The sequence below is a fragment of the Mustela putorius genome, unplaced genomic scaffold (genome assembly GCF_011764305.1).
Source record: "Mustela putorius furo isolate JIRA1106 unplaced genomic scaffold, ASM1176430v1.1 tig00000151_pilon_pilon_pilon, whole genome shotgun sequence".
NCBI classification, from domain to species: domain Eukaryota; kingdom Metazoa; phylum Chordata; class Mammalia; order Carnivora; family Mustelidae; genus Mustela; species Mustela putorius.
The window spans coordinates 1,329,084-1,352,644 of record NW_025421296.1 but is presented as its reverse complement, the minus strand read 5'-3'; the positions used below and the strand labels follow the sequence as shown (position 1 = coordinate 1,352,644).

The 23,561-nt window shown below is 35.8% G+C and overlaps 1 protein-coding gene across 11 annotated transcripts in view; it reads left to right on the top strand.

Moving 5' to 3' along the window:
* CSPP1 (centrosome and spindle pole associated protein 1) overlaps positions 1 to 23,561 on the top strand; it is a 167,847-nt gene that overhangs the window by 64,051 nt on the left and 80,235 nt on the right. For 9 of the 11 annotated variants that reach the window (XM_045075701.1, XM_045075697.1, XM_045075693.1 and 6 more), the window contains 5 exons: positions 4,102 to 4,200; positions 5,560 to 5,627; positions 19,183 to 19,276; positions 20,720 to 20,777; positions 22,503 to 22,711. The exons of the other annotated variants lie outside the window; for them this stretch is intronic. In XM_045075701.1, the coding sequence (XP_044931636.1) occupies positions 4,102 to 4,200; positions 5,560 to 5,627; positions 19,183 to 19,276; positions 20,720 to 20,777; positions 22,503 to 22,711 (528 nt within the window). The remainder of the gene's footprint in view (positions 1 to 4,101; positions 4,201 to 5,559; positions 5,628 to 19,182; positions 19,277 to 20,719; positions 20,778 to 22,502; positions 22,712 to 23,561) is intronic. 11 annotated transcript variants of the gene reach the window in all.

Here is a 23,561-nt window from a genome sequence, read left to right as displayed (position 1 = left end):
AAATGACCCAAATTGAACTCCTGAACTTTCATTAGAATCAGATTGTTCTTAGACATTTAGTTGAGTTCATTACTATTACCATTCATTGGTTTTTTTTAATGTTGAGAGGATTGAAGAGAAGAGATAGAAATGATGAAAACACTATTGGCTCTCACCAATTCCCGTCTTTCTGGAGAACTTCATTGTCTCAGTAAAGGCTTCTTTTCATTTTTTCTTTGTTTGTTTGTTTGTTTGTTTCTTTCTTTCTTTCTGAGAGCAAACAAGTATATGTGGGGTCGGGAGAAGGGCAGAGGGAGAGAGAGAATCTTAAGCAGGCTCTACACCCAGCACAGAGCCTGTTATGACCTGACCTAGAGATCATGATCTGAGCTGAAATCAAGAGTTGGGCGCTTAACTGACTGAGCTCCCCAGGCACCCCTCAATAGAGGTTTTTAAGATATATTATAAGACCACATAACAGCTGTTAAAGGAGCTGACAGGGGTAGTTAATAGTGATTAGATGTTAGATTTATTAGAAATATAAAAAAAAAAGTTCAGTAAATTAAGGAAATTCCATTATAATTATGAGGGTATTTTAATAGGAAATAAGGTAGCTTACTTGCTATTCTGTAATTTGGCTTTATAGCTTATTGGTTTCCCTTCTGTTTTTGTTTTTGTTTTTAATATAGTAGTAAATTTTAAAAATATTTATAAAATCTCTGTAAATAGTAATTTTTCATTGATTTAACAAAATAGGCATAGTCATATCATGAGTCATTCCATAAAATTAAATAGGATGCCTTAAGATTTTATTTTATCCTTTTTAGTGAAATGTATGTCTCTACTTTTCTTTGGCCTCTTAAACGTTTCTCTAGTCTTGATTTTATCATGACAAGATTTTGATTTTATTGGTGACAAGACGGGATTTTTATTGTTATGGTAATGATTTTTTTTTTAAAGCTATATTCCCTATGGGCACTTCATTAGGAAGCCTTATAATTTTACTATAGAATTTAACAATCAGACCTTAACTTTACCCAAAAATAATTTCTTAAATTTCTTTAATTTAGAATGGACTTTGAAAATGACGTTTTGTGTTTATGGTGCTTACCTTATTGAGATAGTTATATATACTGAAGAACCTACAAAACATTTTTTGCTTTGGATACAATGCTTTGGATGCTTTGGATATATCATACTTTGGTATACAGATGCTTTGAATACAGATGCTTTGGATATATCATACTTTGGTACAACTGCATAAAGATAAGCTAGAATTGCAAGTCTCAATGTTGTTTTTAGGAAACCTAACTGAAAATGCAGAAAGTCACAAACTCTTGGATAAATTGTATAATAAGTAGCCTTTAATTTTAGCTTTTAAAATCGAGATAGGGTTTTTTAAAAATTTTTTTTAATTTTTTATTTTTATAAACAAATATTTTTATCCCCAGGGGTACAGGTCTGTGACTCGCCAGGTTTACACACTTCACAGCACTCACCAAAGCACATACCCTCCCCAATGTCCATAACCCCACCACCCTTCTCCCAACCCCCTCCCCCCAGCAACCTTCAGTTTGTTTTGTGAGATTAAGAGTCACTTATGGTTTGTCTCCTTCCCAATCCCATCTTGTTTCATTTATTCTTCTCCTACCCACTAAAGCCCCCATGTTGCATCACCACTTCCTCATATCAGGGAGATCATATGATAGTTGTCTTTCTCCGCTTGACTTATTTCACTAAGCATGATACACTCCATGTTGTCGCAAATGGCAAGATTTCATTTCTTTTGATGGCTGCATAGTATTCCATTGTGTATATATACCACATCTTCTTGATCCATTCATCTGTTGATGGACATCTAGGTTCTTTCCATAGTTTGGCGAGATAGGTTTTTAAAAAATTGTAACTTTAAATTTCTCTAATTTGCTGGGAGGCAGCACTGTACCACATCAACACATTTACTTTTGTCTGTTGAGTCATGGGAGTTTACCCCCAGGTTCAGTAATTCATCAGGAGGACTCACAAGACTTCCTTATACAGTTATATTCATGGGTATGATTTATTACAGCAAAAGGATACAAAGTAAAATCAGCAAAGTAAAAAGAGCCTTGGACAAAATCTGAAGGCAAGCAGGCACAAGTTTCCAAGAGTTCTGTCCTAGTGGAGTCACACAGGATGTGCTTAATTCCTCCAGCATTGAAATATGACAACATGGGTGTAATGTTGTCTACTAGGAAAGATCATTAGAGAGTCAGTGCCCAATGTTTTTATTGATGGCTGGTCACATAGGCACCAAGGATATATGAAAATTCTGAACTTCTTGAAGGAAAGCAGATTTCAGCAAAAACTATATTGTTTGTATAAACAGTTTAGGTACAGTGAGCCACTCTTTATTAGTCCTGAGAATGGTAGGACTCCCCCCAAAATCTATGTTCCCAGGTGCCAGCCAAGGGCCTGCCCTCCAAATAGGTATTTCTAAGGATAGGCAATTTTAGGCCTGTGCTATTAACTTTTTTCTGCTCATGCATATTGAATATAGACAAGTATAACTAAATCTGGTTGCTTGGAATTATTAATTACAAATTTGAATTTGAGTTTATATTTATCAATTCTTTAAGTGGTAGAAATAGGGAATGAGAGATGCTAAACTGTTACGTCAGATTAAAACAGATTTGAGCACATAGGTTTTAGATCTAAAACCAGCTCTGTTTTGATAAGTTGAAATAAGTTGACATTCCTTTTTGGAAGGGCTTGTGGAGGGTTCTGTTGCTTTAGATATGGATAAAAAATTGAAGTTATTTGGGGTGCCTGGGTGGCTCAGTGAGGTAAAGCCTCTACCTTTGGCTTAGGTCATGATCCTAGGGTCCTGGGATTGAGTCCCGCATCTGGCTCTCTGCTCAGCAGAGGGCCTGCTTTGCCCTCTCTCTCTGCCAGCCTCTCTGCCTACTTGTGATCTCTGTCTGTCAAATAAATCAAGAAAATCGTAAAAAAAAATTTTTTAAAGCTCATATACGTTGAAGGTCACAATTCTGGATAATTTTTTCCCCACAGATAATATTGACAGCAGCTTGTGTGATGGACACAAGTGAAGAAAGACTTCTGTGCTAGCTCTGTGGAGAACGAAAAGTTTTTCTCCTAAAAATTGCCATTTTTCTTAATGTGAAAATGAAATTCACTCACAATATTGATAATACTTTAACAGCCATATTTCTCTCTAATAGTCCTTTTGAGAGAAAATATAGTTTGTTAACATCCACGTGAAGAAATATAACTTGTGAAATGCTGATTTTCATGGATGCTGATAAATGTTGGTGTGAAAAGTCATGTTGGTTTCTCTGGTATGAGGAGTTAAGCTGAAGAAGTCAGTGTTTGCCAAGTGGAAAAAAAAAGATTAATTGAAAAAATTTCAAGGATTATTTTCTGAAAATGATTAAAAAAATTCCTTTCTTTCTTTTTTGTTGCTCATGACCTTGTGAGTAAAGTGATAATTTTTTACCAATGTATCAGACTATTTGTTTATAATGTTTTCCTTTCACCTATTGCTAATATTTATTTTTCCATGTGATTTACAGTGTTAGCAAATGTTGTGCCTTGCCACATTTAACTTAATGGTAAGACAGCTGCTACATTTTTAAGATAAAAAGCTTTATATATGCAGTGAGATAATTTCCAGAATCTATGAATTTTGTTTAAAAAAGAGATCTCATTGTGAAATTGTCTGTAATGCTCATGAGGGCAAGGACCATGTTCATATACCCAATGCTTAAAAAAAATAGTACTTGACATGTAATAGGTACTAATTAATTCTTTGAATTAAATGAATGATAAAATGAGTATATGCAGAGTTTTGAAATTAAAATTTTCTAGAAGTTATATTGGAATAATTTATAATAACCTTTGTTTTAAAGACTATTGAATCCAAACTCTGTTTCTCTTATTAACCAGCAAGTCATACTTGAATTAAATCTCCTTCAAATTAATTTTCAAATGTGTTTGCAGTAAAACTTCATTATAACTCTTTGTTCCCTTTAACATTTCCAATATCAAATGTAAAAGCACCAAAGAGATGTAAGAAGGTCCACTGTACGTGGAGCAAGCTCTATAAGCTAATGTGTTTTTAAGGATGTACGGGAACAGACGAGGGGATGTACCTCCCATGGAGCATGGTGGTGATGTCACAGAACAGTCAAACATACGCATTTCATCTGCTGGAAATAAAAGGTATAGTATGTCATATGAATTCTGCCTTTCAGTCTTTACACTGTGAAACGGCAACCACTAAAACTGGTTTACTGGGGACATCTGGGTGGCTCAGTGGGTTAAAGCCTCAGGTCATGTCTCAGGGTCCTGGGATCGAGCCCCGCATTGGGCGCTCTGCTCAGTGCAGAGCCTGCTTCCCCCTCTCTCTCTGCTGGTCTCTGCCTACTTGTGATCTCTGTCTGTCAAATAAATTAAAGAAAACAAAAACCAAAAACCAAAAAAACGGGCTTACTGAATAAGTAGAACGGTATAGTATGATAACAGCTGTCCTTATTTAATAAGAAAATAATTAAAGGGAAAAATAAAAGAATTAAGTGAATGGTGTTAAATGAGAATTTATAGTACTTTACAGCATTCTTTTGAACAGCAATGTTTGATTATAAGTGTGCCAAGGTGTTCCAAATAAGTCCCTATAATTATAAAGTATATATAAATTTGTTTGAAATAATGTAAGGAGAAATAAGCATGTAGTTTAATGGATTAAAATTCAATAATATACATTGGGAGTTACAGGAGTGATATAACTTGTGTGGAAATAAATTGAAAATGTTCCTGCAATGTGAGTTTTCCTTTGAAAAAATTTTTTTTTAAATTTTCAGCCCATTGAGTAGGTAGGTAACTTTTATGCTTACTTTGTAAAATTCATGCTCATAATAATTCTGTCATGATGAAAAAACAGAAATTATATGTTTTTTATATTTATGTTCTCTTTTTGTTGATAGTTTTTATCATTTTGGTGGCTTTCTTATTTTGTACATAAGTATAAACGATTCCCAATCTGTAGTGTATAATGAAGATAGTAATGTCATATGTCAGGAAAGGTGTCTATTTTCTTTGAAAAAAAGTATTATGTACAAGTGCTTGAGTAAAGATAATTTGCTGCTTGGGTCTGATTGGGTTTCAATTGAGGGGTTGTCTTTTTTTTTCCTCGTTATTTCTATAAGGAAGGGGTTTTTAAGAGATGATCTTTTTCAAGCATGTGAATAAGTATCTCTTTTCTTTTTATTAGGATTTATGTGTATTTATATTCATTTTCCTAACTGGGTTAACTGTTCTTATGAAAAAGGGTTTTATTGGGAATCTATAGAGCCATTGATGCAAGCTGAAGAAAAAGGTTATATATTTATAGAGTGTGAATATCAAGGTCCTACTGTATAAAGAAAGAAAATGCTGTGATTTTACCCTGACTTTAAAATATGTGACTATTATGGTGTCCATAGTCCATAGTCCAAAGCCCCATAACTCATACCTACGGTTTACTTTAAATTTTTGTTACTTGAAAATCATCTGGCCTCTAATTCTTTTTCTTTTTTGTTTTAGTGCTCGAGACAATGAACCATCCAAATCTAACAGAGAGCTCTGTAGTCCTTTTGCAGGAATGCTCTTTGGTATGTACAAAACATCCAGTTGATTAAACTTTTGCAGATTGTTCTAAACAAGGCTTTTTTCTTTCTTTTTCCTTTTTTTTTTTTGGTATATTTTAAATTTATTAACATATAATGTATTATTTTTTTTAGGGGTACAGGTCTATGAATTGTCAGTCTTACACAATTCACAGCACTCACCATAGCACATACCCTCCCCATTGTCCATCGCCCAGCCACCCTGTCCCTCCTGTCCTGCCTCCAGCAACCCTCAGTTTGTTTCTTGAGGTTGAGTCTCTTATGGTTTGTCTCCCTCTCCAGTGCCATCTTGTTTCATTTTTCCCTCCTATCCCCAACCCCCACCCTGCCTTTCAAATTCCTAATATCCAAGAGATCATACAATAATTTTCTTTCTCTGATTGACTTATTTCACTTAGCATAGTACCCTCTAGTTCCATCCACTTCATTGCAAATGGCAAAATTTGGGGGTTTTTTGATGGCTGCATAGTATTCGTTGTATATATATACCACATCTTCTTTATCCATTCATCTGTTGATGGACATCTAGGTTCTTTCCGTAGTTTGGCTATTGTGGACATTGCTGCTATAAACATTTAGGTGCACATGCCCCTTCAGATCACTAAATATGTATCTTTAGAGTAAATACCCAATAGTGTGATTGCTGGGTCGTAGGGTAGTTCTATTTTCAACTTTTTGAGGAACCCCCACACTGTTTTCCAGAGTGGTTGCACCAGCTTGCATTCCCACCAACAGTGTAGGAGGGTTCCCTTTCTCCGCATCCTCGCCAGCATCTGTCATTTCCTGACTTGTTCATTTTAGCCATTCTGACTGGTGTGAGGTGATACCTCATTGTGGTTTTGATTTGTATTTCCCTGATGCTGAGTGATGTGGAGCACTTTTTCATGTGTCTGTTGGCTATCTGGATGTCTTCTTTGCAGAAATGTCTGTTCATGTCTTCTGCCCATTTCTTGATTGGATTATTGGTTCCTTGGATGTTGAGTTTGTAAGTTCTTTATAGATTTTGGATACTAGTCCTTTATCTGATATGTCATTTGAAAATATCTTTTCCCATTCTTTCGGTTGTCTTTTGGTTTTATTGACTGTTTCCTTTGCGGTGCAGATGCTTTGATCTTGATGAAGGCCCAATAGTTCATTTTTGCCCTTGCTTCCCTTGCTTTTCGCATGTTTCTAGGAAGAAGTTGCTGTGGCTCACGTCGAAGAGGTTGCTATCTGTTCCCTCAAGGATTTTGATGGATTCTTGTCTCACATTGAGGTCTTTCATCAATTTTGAATCTCTTTTTGTGTGTGGTGTAAGGAATTGGTCCATTTTCATTCTTTTGCATGTGGCTGTCCAGTTTTCCCAACACCATTTGTTGAAGAAACTCTCTTTTTTCCATTGGACAGTCTTTCCTGCCTTGTCAAAGATTAGTTGACCATAGAGTTGAGGGTCCATTTCTGGGCTCTCTCTTCTGGTCCATTGATCTATGTGTCTGTTTTTGTGCCAGTACCATACTGTCTTGATGATTATAGCTTTGTAATAGAGCTTAAGGTCTGGAATTGTGATGCTGCCAACTTTGGTTTTCTTTTTCAACATTCCTCTGGCTATTTGGAGTCTTTTCTGGTTCCGTATAAATTTTAGGATTATTTGTTCCATCTCTTTGAAAAAAGTTGATGGTATTTTGATAGGGATTGCATTAAATGTGTAGATTGCTTTAGGTAGCATAGATATTTTCACAAGTTCTTATCTTCCAACCCATGAGCATGGAACATTTTTCCATTTCTTTTTTTGTTTTTTTCAAGATTTTATTTATTTGACAGAGAGAGATCACAAGTAGGCAGAGAGAGAGGAGGAAGCAGGCTCCTTGCCAAGCAGAGAGCCTGATGTGGGACTCTATTCCAAGACCCTGAGATCCTGACCTGAGCCGAAGGCAGAGACTTTAACCCACTGAGCCACCCAGGTGCCCCAATATTTTTCCATTTCTTTGTGTCTTCCTCAATTTCTTTTAGGAGTACTTTATAATTTTCTGAGTACAGAGTCTTTGCTCTTTGGTTAGGTTTATTCCTAGGTATCTTACAGTTTTGAATGCAATGTAAATGAGATCGACTCCTTAATTTCTCTTTCTTCTGTTTTATTGTTGGTGTATAGAAATGCAACTGATTTCCATGCATTGATTTTATATCCTGACACTTTATTGAATTCCTATAGGAGTTCTAGCAGTTTTGGAGTGAAGTCTTTCAGGTTTTCTACATAAAGTATCATATCATCTGCAAAGAGTGAGAGTTTGACTTCTTCTTTGCCGATTCGGATGCCTTGAATTTCCTTTTGTTGTCTGATTGCTGAGGCTAGGACTTCTAGTACTATGTTGAATAGCAGTGGTGATAATGGACAGCTCTGCCATGTTCCTGACCTTAGGGGAAAAGCTCCCAGTTCTTCCCTATTGAGAATGATATTTGCTGTGGGTGTTTCATAGATTATTTTTATGATATTGAGGGATGTACACTCTGTCCCTATATTGTGAAGAGTTTTGATCAGGAAAGGATGCTCTACTTTGTCACATGCTTTCTCAGCATGTATTGAAAGTATCATATGGTTCTTGTTCTTTCTTTTATTAATGTATTTTATCACATTGATTGATTTGTAGATATTGAACCAACATTGTAGCCCAGGAATAAATCCCACTTGGTCATGGTGAATAATCCTTTTAATGTACTGTTGGATCCTATTGGCCAGGGTTTTGCTGAGAACTTTTGCATCCATGCTCATCAGGGATATTGATTTGTAATTTTGATGGGGTCTTTGTCTGGTTTTGGGATCAAGGTAATGCTGCCCTCATCAAATGAGTTTGAAAATTTTCTTTCCATTTCTCTTTTTCTGGAACAGTTTCAGGAAAATTTTTCTTTAAATGTTTGGTAGAATTCCCCTGGGAAGGCATCTGGCCTTGGGCTAAAAGGGTAGGAATGACCCCAGAAAAATATATGCTAACCAAATCAGAAGGGACCTGAAATGGAGGGGAGAAAAAAAAGTACATATCTATATACATATACCTATATATACACACATACATATATATGTATATATATGCATATATATATATACACACATACACACACACATATATAATTAGGCTGGTGAATAGGACAGATCCACACATCTGATTTTGGGTGTATTTTGGTCTCTTAGAAAAAAATGCCTCCCACAATTTTAAGGAAGAAAAACATATATACACACACACACACACACACACACAAATAAGGGTAAACATGTTGTAGGGATGAAATATGACTGAACATGAAAATTAAAAAATATTTTAAAAAAGGAATTGATAAGTTGGTTGAAAAAAGAAAGGAAAAAAAGGAAAGAATGTGATCAGGCTGGAGACTAGAACCAAGCTATATGCTAGATTTAGGGTATATTTTGATCTGTTAGAAGAAACTGTATCCCAGAATTTTAAATAAAGAGAAACTTATATGTATACAACAAATAAGATTAAATGCAATGAGGGATAGAATATGACTATAGCAGTGAAAATTAAAAATGATTTTTTAAAAGGTATTGGTAAGATAAAATAGATTAAAATAAGAAAGAGGAAAAGTTAAAAAAATAGAATAAGAATGAAATCTAATGAATTTTGACTTTGAAAGACTGAAGAATCATGGGGAATACAGTCATGAACTCTTTATGCTGCATTCCCCTCATTCTGGAGTTCCTCAGTTCTCATGATTGGTGAACTTGGTCTTGGCTGGATGTTCTTGCTGATCTTCTGGGGAAGGGGCCTATTGTAGTGATTCTCAAATGTCTTTGCCGGGCAGAATTCCACTGCCCTTAGAGGGGGCTGGCTAAGTAATCTGCTTGGGTTTGCTCTCTGTAGCTTTTTTTTCCCTGAATGCTTTCTGTTCAGGATGGCAGAAGAGAACGAAAGTGGTGGCCTCCTAATATCTGACCCAGCGGAGCTGAGTGCTTGGGGCCCAGCTGCCCAGTGTGCCCTCAGAGAAAAGCAGTCAGTCACTCCTGTCTCCCCAGTCTCTGGCTGTGCTTCATGCTCACCTGGCCTGTTACAGTGCATTTCTGTTTCTGGCACATGGCCCCATTTGGAGTCTCCAAACCCAGCAGATTCCTGTAGTGTGCTCATGCACCGTTCCGCCTGGTGGTGGAAGGGCGGTGATCTCCCTGATTCTGCCGCCTTGTGGGTTCCCTGCTTGAAGAGCAGTGGCCTGACTCTGCCGGGGATCATTTTTTAAGGTAACCCCCAGCTGAGAGACCAGTCCTTGGCTCCATCTCTGTAGATGGCTTCTCTGCTCCAGTACCCGCGGGCTCTGCCGCACACAGGCACCCCTGGTCTTTTTGTGACCCTGAGGGACCTGATACCACACTATTGCAGTGAAGGCTCCCCCACACCCCCACTTAGCCTCTGGAGCAATGTCCCTCAGTGGAGTAGACTTCTAAAAGTTCTGATTTTGTGCTCTGCTGCTCTCTGTTTTGCGGGAGCTGGCCCCTCCTTTCTGGGGTCTGTCTTCCCTATCTTCCGTGTATTGCCTTGGATTCACTTCTCTGCATGTTCTACCTTCCAGAAAATGGTAGAATTGCTGCTATTCTTTTCTTCTATCTCCTATTGAGTTTGTTGGTGTTCAAAATGGTTTGATAACTATCTAGCTGAATTCCTGGGACCCTACAAAATTTCGATCTTCTACTCCTCTACCATCTTGCTCCTTCCTTTCTAGATAGGGTCTTTAGTGAGATGTCAGTGTTGTCATTAAAACTATTTTTATTAATAACAGAAAACTTATCTAGTGCTTACTTTATGGTAGACTCTATATGCTAAATAGTTAATGTGTACTGTATAGCTCCTTGTATAACTTTAAAGTGAAATTTTATTTAATGATGAGTTTTCCATAGAAGATAAATGAAATATTAATTTCAGTAACTTCATTGTAGTGTAGCTATTTCTTATATTCTGTTTTATATGCAATAGTTTTTTTTCTTCATTCTTCTTCTTTTTCTTCTTTAGCTAGTATAGAACTGCCTTACATTATAAGTTTAGTTTCCCTGAACTAAACCTTTTTATCCCTTGATAAACATCCTTTTCCTATGTTCTTTCCCAGTAGTTTGAGAAGGTGTTTGTTCAAACCATGATCATAATACAGATTTTCTGTTTATTTTATCAGAAATGAAGGTCACTGGTTAATATAAGAATGTTGATTTGCTACTTGTCATAATTTCAGAAACAGTGTGAAGAGAGGCCCTTACTTATTTCCTATGTATAACTTTAAAATAGAAAAGTAGTCTGTTTTCTGTGTAAAAACTATTAGAACAAATGACCTGAAATTTGATTTCAAGGGAAGTATGTGAGGAAATTGGATAAAAGTTTAGATTCATTCAACCTGAAAGTAGCCAGTAATTTAAATCTAGGATTAGAGACATTTTATTGAGATATTCTCAAATTTTTGTTTTCTTGAAATGGCTATTATGAGAAAATAGGGCATAGCAACTAGAGTTTTATTCTTTTTTTTTTAAAATTTTTTTATTTTTAAGATCTATTTATTTGAGAGTGAGAGAACACAATCAGATCCTGATGTGGGGTTTGATCCCAGGACCCCATGATCATGACTTGAGCCAAAATTAAAGAGTCAGCTGCTCTACTGAGTCACCCAGGCACCCCTAGAGTTTTATTCTAATGTAGTGTCTTTAAGTGAGAATTTACCAGTGTAACCTATTAGTAGGTGAGAGTAAAGGTTTCATTCTTATGATGTATTTTGTTAAACATGAAAAATTGGAGAAATGGCTTTCTTTGTTCAGAGCCCATTGACAAATAATTTTATCAATAAACGGATTACTCTGCCCTGAAATTTTAACATTGAATGGCATAAATTTACCATTATTGTAATCCTGAAATTTATGCATGAATATTTGGTGAGACAGTAGACTCTAATGCTTAGGACAAACCATTTAAAATCATTTAATCCAGTGATTTATCTCATGAGTTACCCCCCTGCCCAGCCTATATATGTATGGAACCATAGGGAACTCCAGAGGTAGCATAATGAGATTGTTATAAAATTCTCATTTCGATTGAATTGAAATTTGTCTTGCTATAATTTTGCCTCAAGGATCTAATTTGGAGTCTTTTGCTTTATTTTAAAAATTAAAACAATGACTACTTAGAGCAAAAATAACAATATATTATGGGGTTTATAAAAGAATCATGGATTATTTAGAAGTATGCTTTTAAATTTTCAAATATTTGGGGATTTTCCTCCTGTCTTTTTATTATTGACTGCTTGTTTAATTCCCTTACGATCCAAAAAAGTTGGTATAATTTCATTTATTTCAAATTTGAATTTAAAAAATGTTTTTAATGGCTTAGAATATAGTTCATCTTGGTGAAGTTTTAGTTTGTAGTTGAAAGAATGCGCATTATATGGTTGTTGAGCGTAGTGGCTTTTATATGTCAAGTACATCAATTGGTTGATATAGATGTTCATGTCTTGTGCATGTTTAATGATTTTCAACTCTTCTTCTACCATTTGTTTAGAAATGTTTTAAATTCTCTGTCTTAGTGTGGGACCTGGAGTGCTGGAGGAATTTTCTCAGTGTGCCTGCACTTTAATTTTCAGCAGAACCTGCCTGACTGACAGAGTGATTTCTGTTGCCTTTTCTTTGGTGGAAGGCTGATTCTTTGCATCTGGTTCTCAGAAGTGAGTCTCTCTCAGTGTTCCTGATGCTTCCCAGAGTGGTAGCCAAACTCTTCCTTTATGTTTGTGGAGGGTCTTGGGTGAGAATTTCCTACCCTTCCCCCTAACAGTAATAGAACCTCATAAGTGCAGAATGCTGGGTCCAGAAGGTTTTCTGCTGTTCAACCAATAGAATACGGCTGTTGCTTTCTATGAAAGAAGGATTGGGAAAGCATGCAGTGTTATTTGGCCTCAGAATGGTCTCTTTCTTGTGTCTCATGTTGTCCTGTCTCCAGTCTCTCTCAGAAACATCTGGTGGAGGTGGAGAAGTGAGTGCAGATTCCTCTTGTGTCTGGGTTTTCCAGAGAATCTATGTTTTTAACTCTAGCCCACAGAAAGCCTTTAAGAATTCATTAACATTTCAGGTTTCATACCTCCTTTTAAGGCAGCTGCCTACTTCTCCACATTCTAGGAAAGGTAAAAAAATTTGTTGGATTATCCCATCTCTCTTTGAATTGGTTTTTACTATACCCTTTGGAATTCACTTCATTTGGTTGCTTATAACCTCAGCTCTCTAATGGGCTTTTTAAAAGTTACAGTTTTATAGATGATGCGCTTTTTCCCCATTGTAGGGTTTGAACAGTGTTCTCTTGTAGCTTTCTGCTAAGTAGAAACAAAACTCCCCATTTTTTTTTTTAAATAACAACTTCTATTTCTTCCTCATTATGGTCCTATTTTAAAAATATATATATATATATTTTAATGAATCTTAAAAAAAAAAGAAAAAACAAAGATGGGTGGTACACCTCGGTGGCTCAGTTGGTTAAATGGCCAGCTCTTGCTTTTGGTTCAGGTCATGATCTCAGAGTGCAGGCATCAAGCCCTGTGTCAGACTCCAAGCTCACCTGGGGAGCCTGCTTGTAGGTTCTTTCTCTCCCTCAGCCCTTCCCCCTGCACACATTCTCTCTCTCAAGTAAATAAATCTTTAGAAATACATATTTTTAAAGTTTTATTAAACCCAGTTGATTTTTATAAAATATATTTTTTGAAGATTTTATTTATTCAACAGAGAGAGACAAGTAAGAGAGGAGGGAACACAGCAGAGGAGTGAGAGAGGGAGATGCAGGCTTCCCACTTAGCAGGGATCCTGATGCGGGGCTTGATCCCAGGACCCTGACATCATTACCTGAGCTGAGGGCAGACACTTAACGACTGAGCCACCCAGGTGCCCCTTTTTAAAAAATATTTTTTTAAAGCTTTTATTTATTTATTTGACAGAGACACAGCAAAAGAGGGAACACAGTTTTTGTTGTTGTTGTTGTTTGTTTGTTTGTTTAAGTGAGTTACATGCTCAACGTGAAGCTTGAAATCTGGCCCCAAGATCAAGAATCACAGGCTCTACCTTCTGAACCAGCCAGTTGTCCCTGTGTTCCTATTTTTATTTAATACTTGGGCATAGTTCTGATAGCTAATTTAATATCTTTTTGTTGTTCCATCGTCTGTTGTTCATGTGTTTTTTTCTATTGACTAACATTTCTAATGGTTAATGGTCATTATATTAGTTTTCTATTGCTGATTCAAAGATAAGCACAAATTTTATGGCTCAGAACATCTCACATTACCTTACAGTGTCTGTGGGTCAGGAGTTTAGGCAGGTTCTCTGCTCAGGTCTCTGAAGGCTATAATAATCAATGTGTCAGGCTGTTTTCTTCATCTGAATCTTGAATAGGGGAGAATCTACTTCTAAGCACATTCACATTGTTGGCAGAATTCATTTACTAGTGGCTGTATTACTGAGGGCCTTGGTTTCTTACTGGATGTTATTGGAGACTGCCCATAGTTCTTAGAGGGCATCCATAATTTCTTGTCACGTGGGCTTTCTTACCATGGCTGCTCACTTTATTATGCCAGCAAGGAGAATCTCTAAACTCAGGGAGGGCTTTTACCTGATTATATCAGGCTCACCCAAGATAATCTCCCTTTTGATTAATTCAGACTTGAAATTTGATCTGGAATTGGGACCCTAATCACATTGGCAAGGTCCTTTCACCTTGTCATATTCTGTTGGCTAGAAGCAAGTCATAGGTCCTGCCTAGGGGAGAGTTTTATACAGGGAATCAGCACCAGAAGGCAGGGAATATGGGATCTATCAGAATTTTGTCTACCACAGTCACATTTTTCTGATACTGAAGAACTAACCTTTTTGAGGTCTTTTTTAAAAATTTTATTCGGGACATTTTAAAGTAGCCTACTTCATAGGGGCAGTTCGGTCCTATTACTATCAAATCACCTTTCTGGGGGCTCTTCCTTGAATAGGAGACCACTGAGAACTCCTATTCCTAGCTAAAGCTGGAATTTCTACTTTGGGGATGTCCAAGAATTTTTCAGTTTGTGTCCTTCATAATTTTTTGTCAGCTTATTGGAGTTTTATCCTGTGCATTTATATACGATGCATAGTAAAGTCTGAGGCTTCCCCTCCACAGACTTTTTTTTTTTTTAAAGTAGGCTCCATTCCCAGAGTAGAGCTGAATATGGGGCTTGGACTCATAACCCTGAGATCAAGATTCAGATGCTTAACTGACTGAGCCACCTAGGTGCCCCTGAAGCTCTTTTGCTTCTTTTTGAAGATTTGCCCTACACTTCCAGACATTTTATATTTTATTTTATTTTATTTTTAAAAAGATTTTATTTATTTGTTTGACAGAGAGAGACACAGTGAGAGAGGAACACAGGCAGGGCGAGTGGGAGAGGGAGAAGCAGGCTTCCCACTGAGCAAGGAGCCCGATGCGGGGCTGTATCCCAGGACCCTGGGACCATGACCTGAGCCTAAGGCAGAAGACGCTTAATGACTGAGCCATCCAGGCGCCCAACTTCTAGACATTTTAGCCTCCTGAATTTTTATCTTTATCTGATTTGCTTAGTTTTCTGGCTTTGTTTGGTTTTCCTTCCCTGTACCCATGGCCTGGAAATTGTATTCAGGCAGAAGTGGCGATGCTTAAAGGGCTCATCTTAATTTTCCTTCACTGTTATTATAGTCTTGTATTACCTATTGTCTAGTGTCTGAAAAATAATTATTTCATATTTTGCCTAGTTTTATTATTTTCTTTTTATGGTAGGAGGTTGTATTCTATGTTTATTACTCCATAATGATCAGAAGCAGAATGGATCAATCTACTTTGATGTAAAACATTATTAAGCTTGCTTAATATAATCATCTTACTCCTATGGGAGCTTCACTGTTGCTAACATCTAGGCTTAATGGGCATACTTAGATGCTCTTTAGTCACTGATGATAGGGAGACTAATAATTAAGGTAGTAGAGAAATTGCTGGTTGAGTTGCATTTTTGATATCCAGTGATTGTGTGGTATTCCAGAAGATGCATATCTAGATTAGGAGTATCATTATGATATGCAGTAATAACATTTATGAAAGAAATTGAGGAGGACACAAACAAATGGAAGGATATTCCATGCTCTTGAATTAAAAATTGGTATTTTTAAAAAAAGATTTATTTATATATATATTTTTAGAGGTGGGGTGTAGAGAGAGAGAGCAGATGCAAGTGTGCAGGCACACAGAGGGGCTGAGGTGAAGAAGAGGAAAAGAATTTCAAGGAGACTCTGCTGAATGTGGGGCTTGATCCCACAACCCAGAGATCATGACCTGAGTTTAAACCAAGAGTTGGATGCTCAGCTGACTGAACCACCCAGTCACCAGTAGAAGAATTAGTATTATTAAAACATCCATACTACCCACAGCAATCTACAGATTCACTACACTTCCAGCAAAATTCCATTGGAATTTTTTTACAAAACCAGAAAAAAATAATACTAAATTTGTATTGAACTACAAAAGACTCAGAAATTTTGAGGGGAAAAAAAACAACAACAACAACCCTGGAGGTATCACAATTCCAGATTTCAAGATAGTCCCACAAAGCTTCCAGTAATCAAAACAGTATGGCACTGGCATAACACTGGACAGATCAGTTTCCCTCTCTCCCTCCCTCCCTTACCTTTCTTCCTTCCTTCCTTCTTTCTTTCTTTCTTTCTTTCTTTCTTTCTTTCTTTCTTTCTTTCTTTCTTTCTTCAATCTCTTTAATAAATGGTGCTTGAAAACTGGACAGCTACAATTTAGAAGACTGGAACTGAACAGCTTTCTTATACCATACACAAAGATAAACTTAAATGGATTAAAGACTTAAGTGTGAGACCTGAAACCATAAAAGTCCTAGAGGAGAACACAGTAGTATCTCCAATATTAGATGTAGCAACATCTTTCTAGAAATGTCTCCTGTAAGGGAAACAGAAGCAAAAATAAACTATTAGAACTACACCAAAATAAAAAGCTTTTGCACAGCAAAGGGAAACATAAACAAACTGAAAAGGCATCCTACTAAATAGAAGATATTTGCAAATGATACATCCAATAAGTGATTAATATCCACAATATAAAAGGAACCTATACAACTCAACACCAAAAAAAAAAAAAAAAAAAAAGAAAAGAAAAAAATTGGTGCCTGGGTGGCTCAGCTGTTAAGGGTCTGCCTTCAGCTCAGGTAATGATCCCAGGATCCTGGGATTGAGCCCCACATCAGGATCCCTGCTCAGCAGGAAGCCTGCTTCTCCCTCTCCCACTCCCCCTGCTTGTGTTCCCTGTGTGTTCCCTCTCTTGCTCTCTCTCTCTGAGTCAAATAAGTAAAGAAAATCTTTTAAAAAATTGATTAAAAATGGTCAGAGCACTTGGCTAGATATTTTTTCTAAAGAAGACCTACAGATGACCAAAGGACACTTGCAAAGATGCCCAATATCACTAGATGCCCAGTATCACTAATCATCAGAGAAATACAAATCAAAACCACAATGAGATATCTTATACTTGTCAGAATGTCTAAAATGAAAAAAGAAAAGAAATAATATGTTAGGGTATAGAGAAAAAGGAACTCTCAAACACTGTTGGTGGGAATGTAAATTGGTACACTGGGGAAAACAGTATGGAGGTTCCTCAAGAAATTAAAAATAGAAATGCAGTACTAGGGGCGCCTGGGTAGCTTAGAGGTTAAGTCTCTGCCTTCAGCTCAGGTCATGATCTCAGGGTCCTGGGAAAGAGCCCTGCATTGGGCTCTCTGCTCAGCAGGGTGCCTACTCCCCGCCCTCTCTCTGCCTGCCTCTCTGCATACTTCTGATCTCTCTGTCAAATAAATAAATAAAATCTTAAAAAAAAAAAAAAGGCAGTATGATCCATTGATTCCACTTTTGGGTATTTACCCCAAGAAAATGAAAACCCTAATTTAAAAAGATATATGTACTCCTCTGTTTATTGCAGTGTTATTTACAATAGCCAAGATGTGGAAGCAACCTAAGTGTCCATCAGTTGACAAAAGGATAATGAAGTGGAATATGCAGACAGGGGATTATTACACAGCCACAGAAAGAATGAGATTGTGCCACTTGCAAAAACCTTGATAGAGTGAGTTGTTATCATGGCTAAGTGAGATTAGTCAGAGAAAGACAACTATCATATGATTCCATTCATACGTGGGATCTAAAAAAACAAATGAATAAGCAAAAATGTGGAATCAAACCTAATATATAGAGAACAAAGTGATGATTGCCAAAGGGGAGCAGAGTGGGAAGATGAGCAAAATGGATGAAGGGGAGTGTCAGATACAGACTTTCAGGTATGGAATGAATGTCATGGGAATGAAAGACACAGTATAGGGAATATAGTCAATGATATATAAAAACATTATATGGTTACAGATGATAGCTATATTCCCGGTGAGCATAGCATAATGTGAAGACTTGTTGAATCAGTGTCTACACCTGAAACTAATGTAACATTGTCAACTGTAGTCTAAAAAAATCACAGTAATCACAAAATCATGAGCGGAGAGAGGGCGATTGGGGAGACTAATCAGGTTATTGCTGCAATTCAGGTGAAATGTAGACAGGTACTATCCAGAGTTAAAGGTGGTGAGAATAATAAGAGGATCCACACATGAAGTGAATAAAGAGATGATGAGCATGCAAAGTTACATGAGGTTTAGAGGGTTGATATTATTGTTGTTACCAGAAAAACAAAGAGGAGCAGTTGCTTTTGAGGTGTTCAATTTGGACACACTTACCAAATTTAAGGGGCTTGTAGGAGTTATTAGTGATGATATCATCCCAATTATTAGAAAAATGGGGATGGGGATTATTATTCTTTTTTTAATTTTTAAAAATTTTTTTCAGAGACAGACCAAGTGTGCATGTGAGAGGTGGGGAGGGGCAGAGGGAGAGGGAGCAAAGTGTGGGGCCTTATGCAGGGTGGAATCCCATGACCCTGAGGTCATGAACTGAGGTGAAATCAAGGGTCAGATGCTTAACTGACTGAGCCATGCGGGCTCCCTTAGAGTATTCTTTTTCTCTTCTTTTTTTAAAAAAAAGATTTCATATATTTATTTGACACAGAGAGAGAGAGATCACAAGTAGGCAGAGAAGCAGGCAGAGAGTGGGGGGAAGCAGGCTCCCTGCTGAGCAGAGAGCCCAATGTGGGGCTTCATCCCAGGACCATGAGATCATGACCTGAGCCAAAGGCAGAGGCTTAACCTACTGAGCCACCCAGGTGCCCTGAGTATTCTTTTATTTAAGGTTTTCAACTAAGTTTAGAGGTTTGGGAAAGCGTGATGTGTTTGGTGATTGACATATAAAAGATACTCAGAAATTATGAAATTAATTGAAGAGGTAATTTGCAATTTTGCCTTTTATAGTTTCTGCATGTGCTGTAATTAATTACTCTTTGATGTAATTAAAAATGGAGGCTTTTTAAAATCTAAGTTTCTAGTTGAAGATGTTGCTTAAGAGTTAAAATCTTTTTTTTTTTTTTTTCTTACCACTTTCTAGGAAGTGAAGATAGACAACTTATTCAGAAAAGGAAAGAGAAATACAGACTAGAACTGTTGGAACAGATGGCTGAACAACAGAAGAACAAGAGACGGTAATGAAGGTTTGCATTTAAAAAGATGTTTGAACATAAAAATGCATTTATGTAGGGTATGTGGGTGGCTTAGTCATTTGGGAATCTGACTCTTAATTTTAGCTCTGGTCCTGATTTTGGGTCACGTGTCAGCCCTGCAGAGGACATTTGAGGTTCTTCTCTCTCCCTCCCCCTGCTCACATGTACTCTTTCTCCTTCTCTCTAAAATAAATAAATAAATAAATAAATAAAATCTTTGAAAAATGCTTTTGTGTAAAATGATATGGTGATGACAATTATATAGTAAAATATGGGAATATTTTTCCCAAGATGATTATGTGTTTGAAAGTCACTTCTATTTCAGCCTCTACATTCTATATCAGCTAAGGTAATAAAACAAATAGTATGTGAACGTTCATTTATGGTGCCATAGGTAACAGATAATAGACTTTTTGTATATTCTATAACAGGCCTTTTATGTACCTTTGGTTATTTCTTCAATTTTTTATTTAGAGTAGCATTTAATGTTATCTACATGCCCACAAATATGAAATGGAAGTATTTTGTTTTATAACAATGTGAAATTATAAGCATACCCATAAATGCAATATAAAAAAATAATCACGATAAATCCATATAGATTTATATTGTATACGACTCTCAGTGTTTTTTTGTTTTTTAAAGATTTATTTATTTATTTATTTGACAGACAGAGATCACAAGTAGGCAGAGAGAGAGGGAGGGGGAAGCAGGCTCCCTGCTGAGCAGAGAGCCCGATGTGGGGCTTGATCCCAGGATCCTGGGATCATGACCTGAGCCGAAGGCATAGGCTTTAACCTACTGCGCCACCTAGGCGCCCCCGACTCTCAGTGTTTGTAATCTTTCTTGTAGAAATAGTTGTGAAATAATAATTATAGTTTACAATTAGGAATAGATATCTTGTTTCCAGAGGCCATATACTATTAACTTTTAGTTTTGCTTTTTTTCCTCTATGTTAGAAAAGGCCATTATCTATTGTTTTATCTTAGTCATTTCTAACATCATTTTTTTTTTTTTTTGGTAACATCTTTTTCTTAAAAACTCTGTTTAAATACTTTAAAAGTATGATATTAATTTTTAATTATTTACCCTTTAGTCAACAAAACATACACATTCCCTAAACATTTTTGTTTCGCAAAAAATTACTTCTGTAATTCTGTGCGAATTGTTGAGGCTTTGAAGTACTCCAGGCACTAGTTTTAAGACTTACTTAAGTCAGTTTACATGTGAAATCTAGTTTATTTTGCACTAAATAAAAAATGTAGTTTTCAGAATTATTTAAGATTTTATTGTCAGTTAAAGGAATTACTTGTACTTGAAGATGTTACTGAATGAACTTTGGGTTTAAGTTTGTTTTAGTAATGATTATGATTTTGATAGTGTTTGCTATAACTGTTTAATATACAGAATTTTAATTTTGTTCAGAGAAAAAGATATGGGACTCAGTGTTGCAGCTTCTGGAGTACGAGACCCTGAGAAATCAGTAAGTGTTTCTGGCATCTTTTAATGTTTACTCTTTCATTTAAATAAGCCTCAGTGGTAATGACAGGTAGAGATAGAAGGTATTGGGCAAAATATAATAGTAGACCAGTTTGAATAGTAATGAATTCAGTTCTCATAAAACCTAAGTCCTAACTTTTACTTGTTTATTCCTCTAAGATAATTTTTCCTTTTTCATATGTGCGTTTTTGTTTATGTGTGTGTGTTTTTTTTTTAGTTTGTTTTAAATTAGTTCTTTCTGCCTTGTTCACAGGCGCTATCCAGGGGAAAGTTATCTCAGTTTAATTTGCAATAAATATTAATATTTTTCTCGAGTTTATCTTACCACTCTTGTTAGATTGAATGATTTCCAAAGAAACAGAAATCTTTGATTCTAGTGTTTAAGCATTTTAGAAATTTTTATTTACTCTAAAACTAGAGACATAATAATCTTGTTTTTACTTTAATTTTGCAATTCTCATCATTTAGTGAAATGAATTACATCATTGCAGTTAAGTAAGGAGGAGGTAATAATTTATTGCTCTTCTCAAAATATGCTTTTTCTGTAGTGGGATATGTTACAGCAAGTTTTTATCTTTGATGACTAAGAAACTTCAATTTCATTAAAAAGTTCATTCTTAGAAAGAATAGAGCAACTTAAAATTATTCAGCTTTAGGCAACTTTTAGGTATATCCTCTGAGTTATCCATTTAAAGAAGTTTAATACTGTGCTAATATTACTCTAATGTGCTTTTTGACTGCTCATAGAATAAAACTTTTAGATTAATCTGAGAAATCATTCCTGAGGAATTAAATATGGTGGGGAAGAAAGGATAATTCTAAAGCTAAATATATTTTCCTCTATCAGTGAATACCTGTGAAATAATTTTCACAATCAAAAACTTTCTTTTAAAATCTTGAACTTTTTAATGTAATATGGTAATATGCTAAACATTTAATTTATGGATACATTATATATAGTTTATATTAGTATTTGATGGACATTCTTATTTATATTTGAATGAAGCAGCCTTTTAAGTGCCAAGTTGCTTTATGAGAATAACTAAGAACATTAGATACAATAGTTAAACCATTACTTTGGGGTTGACTTTTGATGTCAAATTTTAGGAAAAGATACATAAATGATGTTCTAAAACAGGGGTTAGGAAACTGTAGCCTGTGGCCAAATCTAGTTGCTTCCTGTTTTTGTAAATAAAGTTCTATTGCAGCACACCCTCACTTATTATTTAGACTGTTTTGGGCTACTTTGGTGCTATGATTGAGTTGAGTAGTTCTGAGGAAACTGCATGTTTTGCAAAGCCTGGTATATTTTCTGTCTGGCTTCTATCAGAAAACATTTGCTGACCATTCTAGAGAATACTTGATGTCAGAAAAGGCAGTTGGATAGAGAAATAACACAGTGTTAGAGTATAATAGAGTTTTATATTTAGAATTAATATCTGGCTCTAGTTCTTGCTTGATTACTTATTAATGGTGAGGCCTTAGGTGATTTATATACTTTCAGTGAGCCTCATTTACCCCATTTATAAAATAAGGATTAGATCTTCAAAGTCTTTTATAGTTATAAAAATTCTTTTATTCTGTTACTAACTAAAGTGCCTGTTTATAATCTGGGATAGAGGGTCTTTTGAGGTTCCTTCCACCTTTAAATTTTTACCTTTAAATTTATGATTATATGTAACAAACAGATTTTTTTTCTTTATTTTAGCCTGATAGACTAAAGCAGTTTAGTGTGGCACCAAGACGTTTTGAAGAGACGATACCACCTGAAAGACCCAGAGTAGCTTTCCAGACACCTCTCCCTCCTTTATCTACCCCATCTGCCCCACCCATCCCATCAATTCACTCCATCCCATCTCAGAATGAAGATTTGCTCACTGGACCCACCTGCACCCTTGGTGAAAAGGTGCCTCCCAGGTGCTTGTTTAAAATGTTTTGTGTTTGGGAATTAGGTAAGGTATCATTATATTACAGGTTTACAAGGATTTGCTGAAGCAGATTAAGTTGTCCTTCAGAGATATTTCTATGATTAACAGCTTCTGTGAAAGAATTTCTCTTAAAATTTGTGTTGTTAGTCTTTTCTCTTATAAAAACAAGGGAAATCATTAAAACATTCTTTTACTGTTTGAAGATGCTTTAATAGTTTTAGACTGTGTAACTAACTGCATTTAGTATTTAGTTTTAGGTCACATTTTGTTTTTTAAAGATTTTTAACATACAGGAAGCTATACATTTTCTTCAATTTTATAATTTCCACTTGGCAAACACTGATTACTTCTTTCAGTTTAAGCGGAAAAAAATTTCTCATGTGGTTCTTTTGTATATATTGCTTTATTTTGGCTTCTATTTCCTTCAAGTCTCTCTGCAATTACTTACAGGCTAAGCAACTCAAATACCTGAAATAAAAAATGTTGAGATTATAAAACCTATAACTTAGGTATTAGGGTAAGGATTTGATTTTTATAGATAAAAGGCATAATGCTATATGAGACTGTACATAAAGAAAATTTTCTCGTGAACATTAGTATTTTTCTGGACGGCGCTATTTTCCCTTAGTAGGATTTGAGCTTGTTTTTTTGCTTACTATTAATGTATTTATTATAGGAGAGTGTTTAATTAAGTGGTTTTCTTTTTTAACATTGATATTTTCTGTGCTGTATAATTTTGATCCCACCTAGTGTTTTGAGTCAGGAAGTCATTAGATGAAACAAACAAAACATCTAATAAACACAGTACACACAGTGCTACAATTTGTTCGTTGTAAATA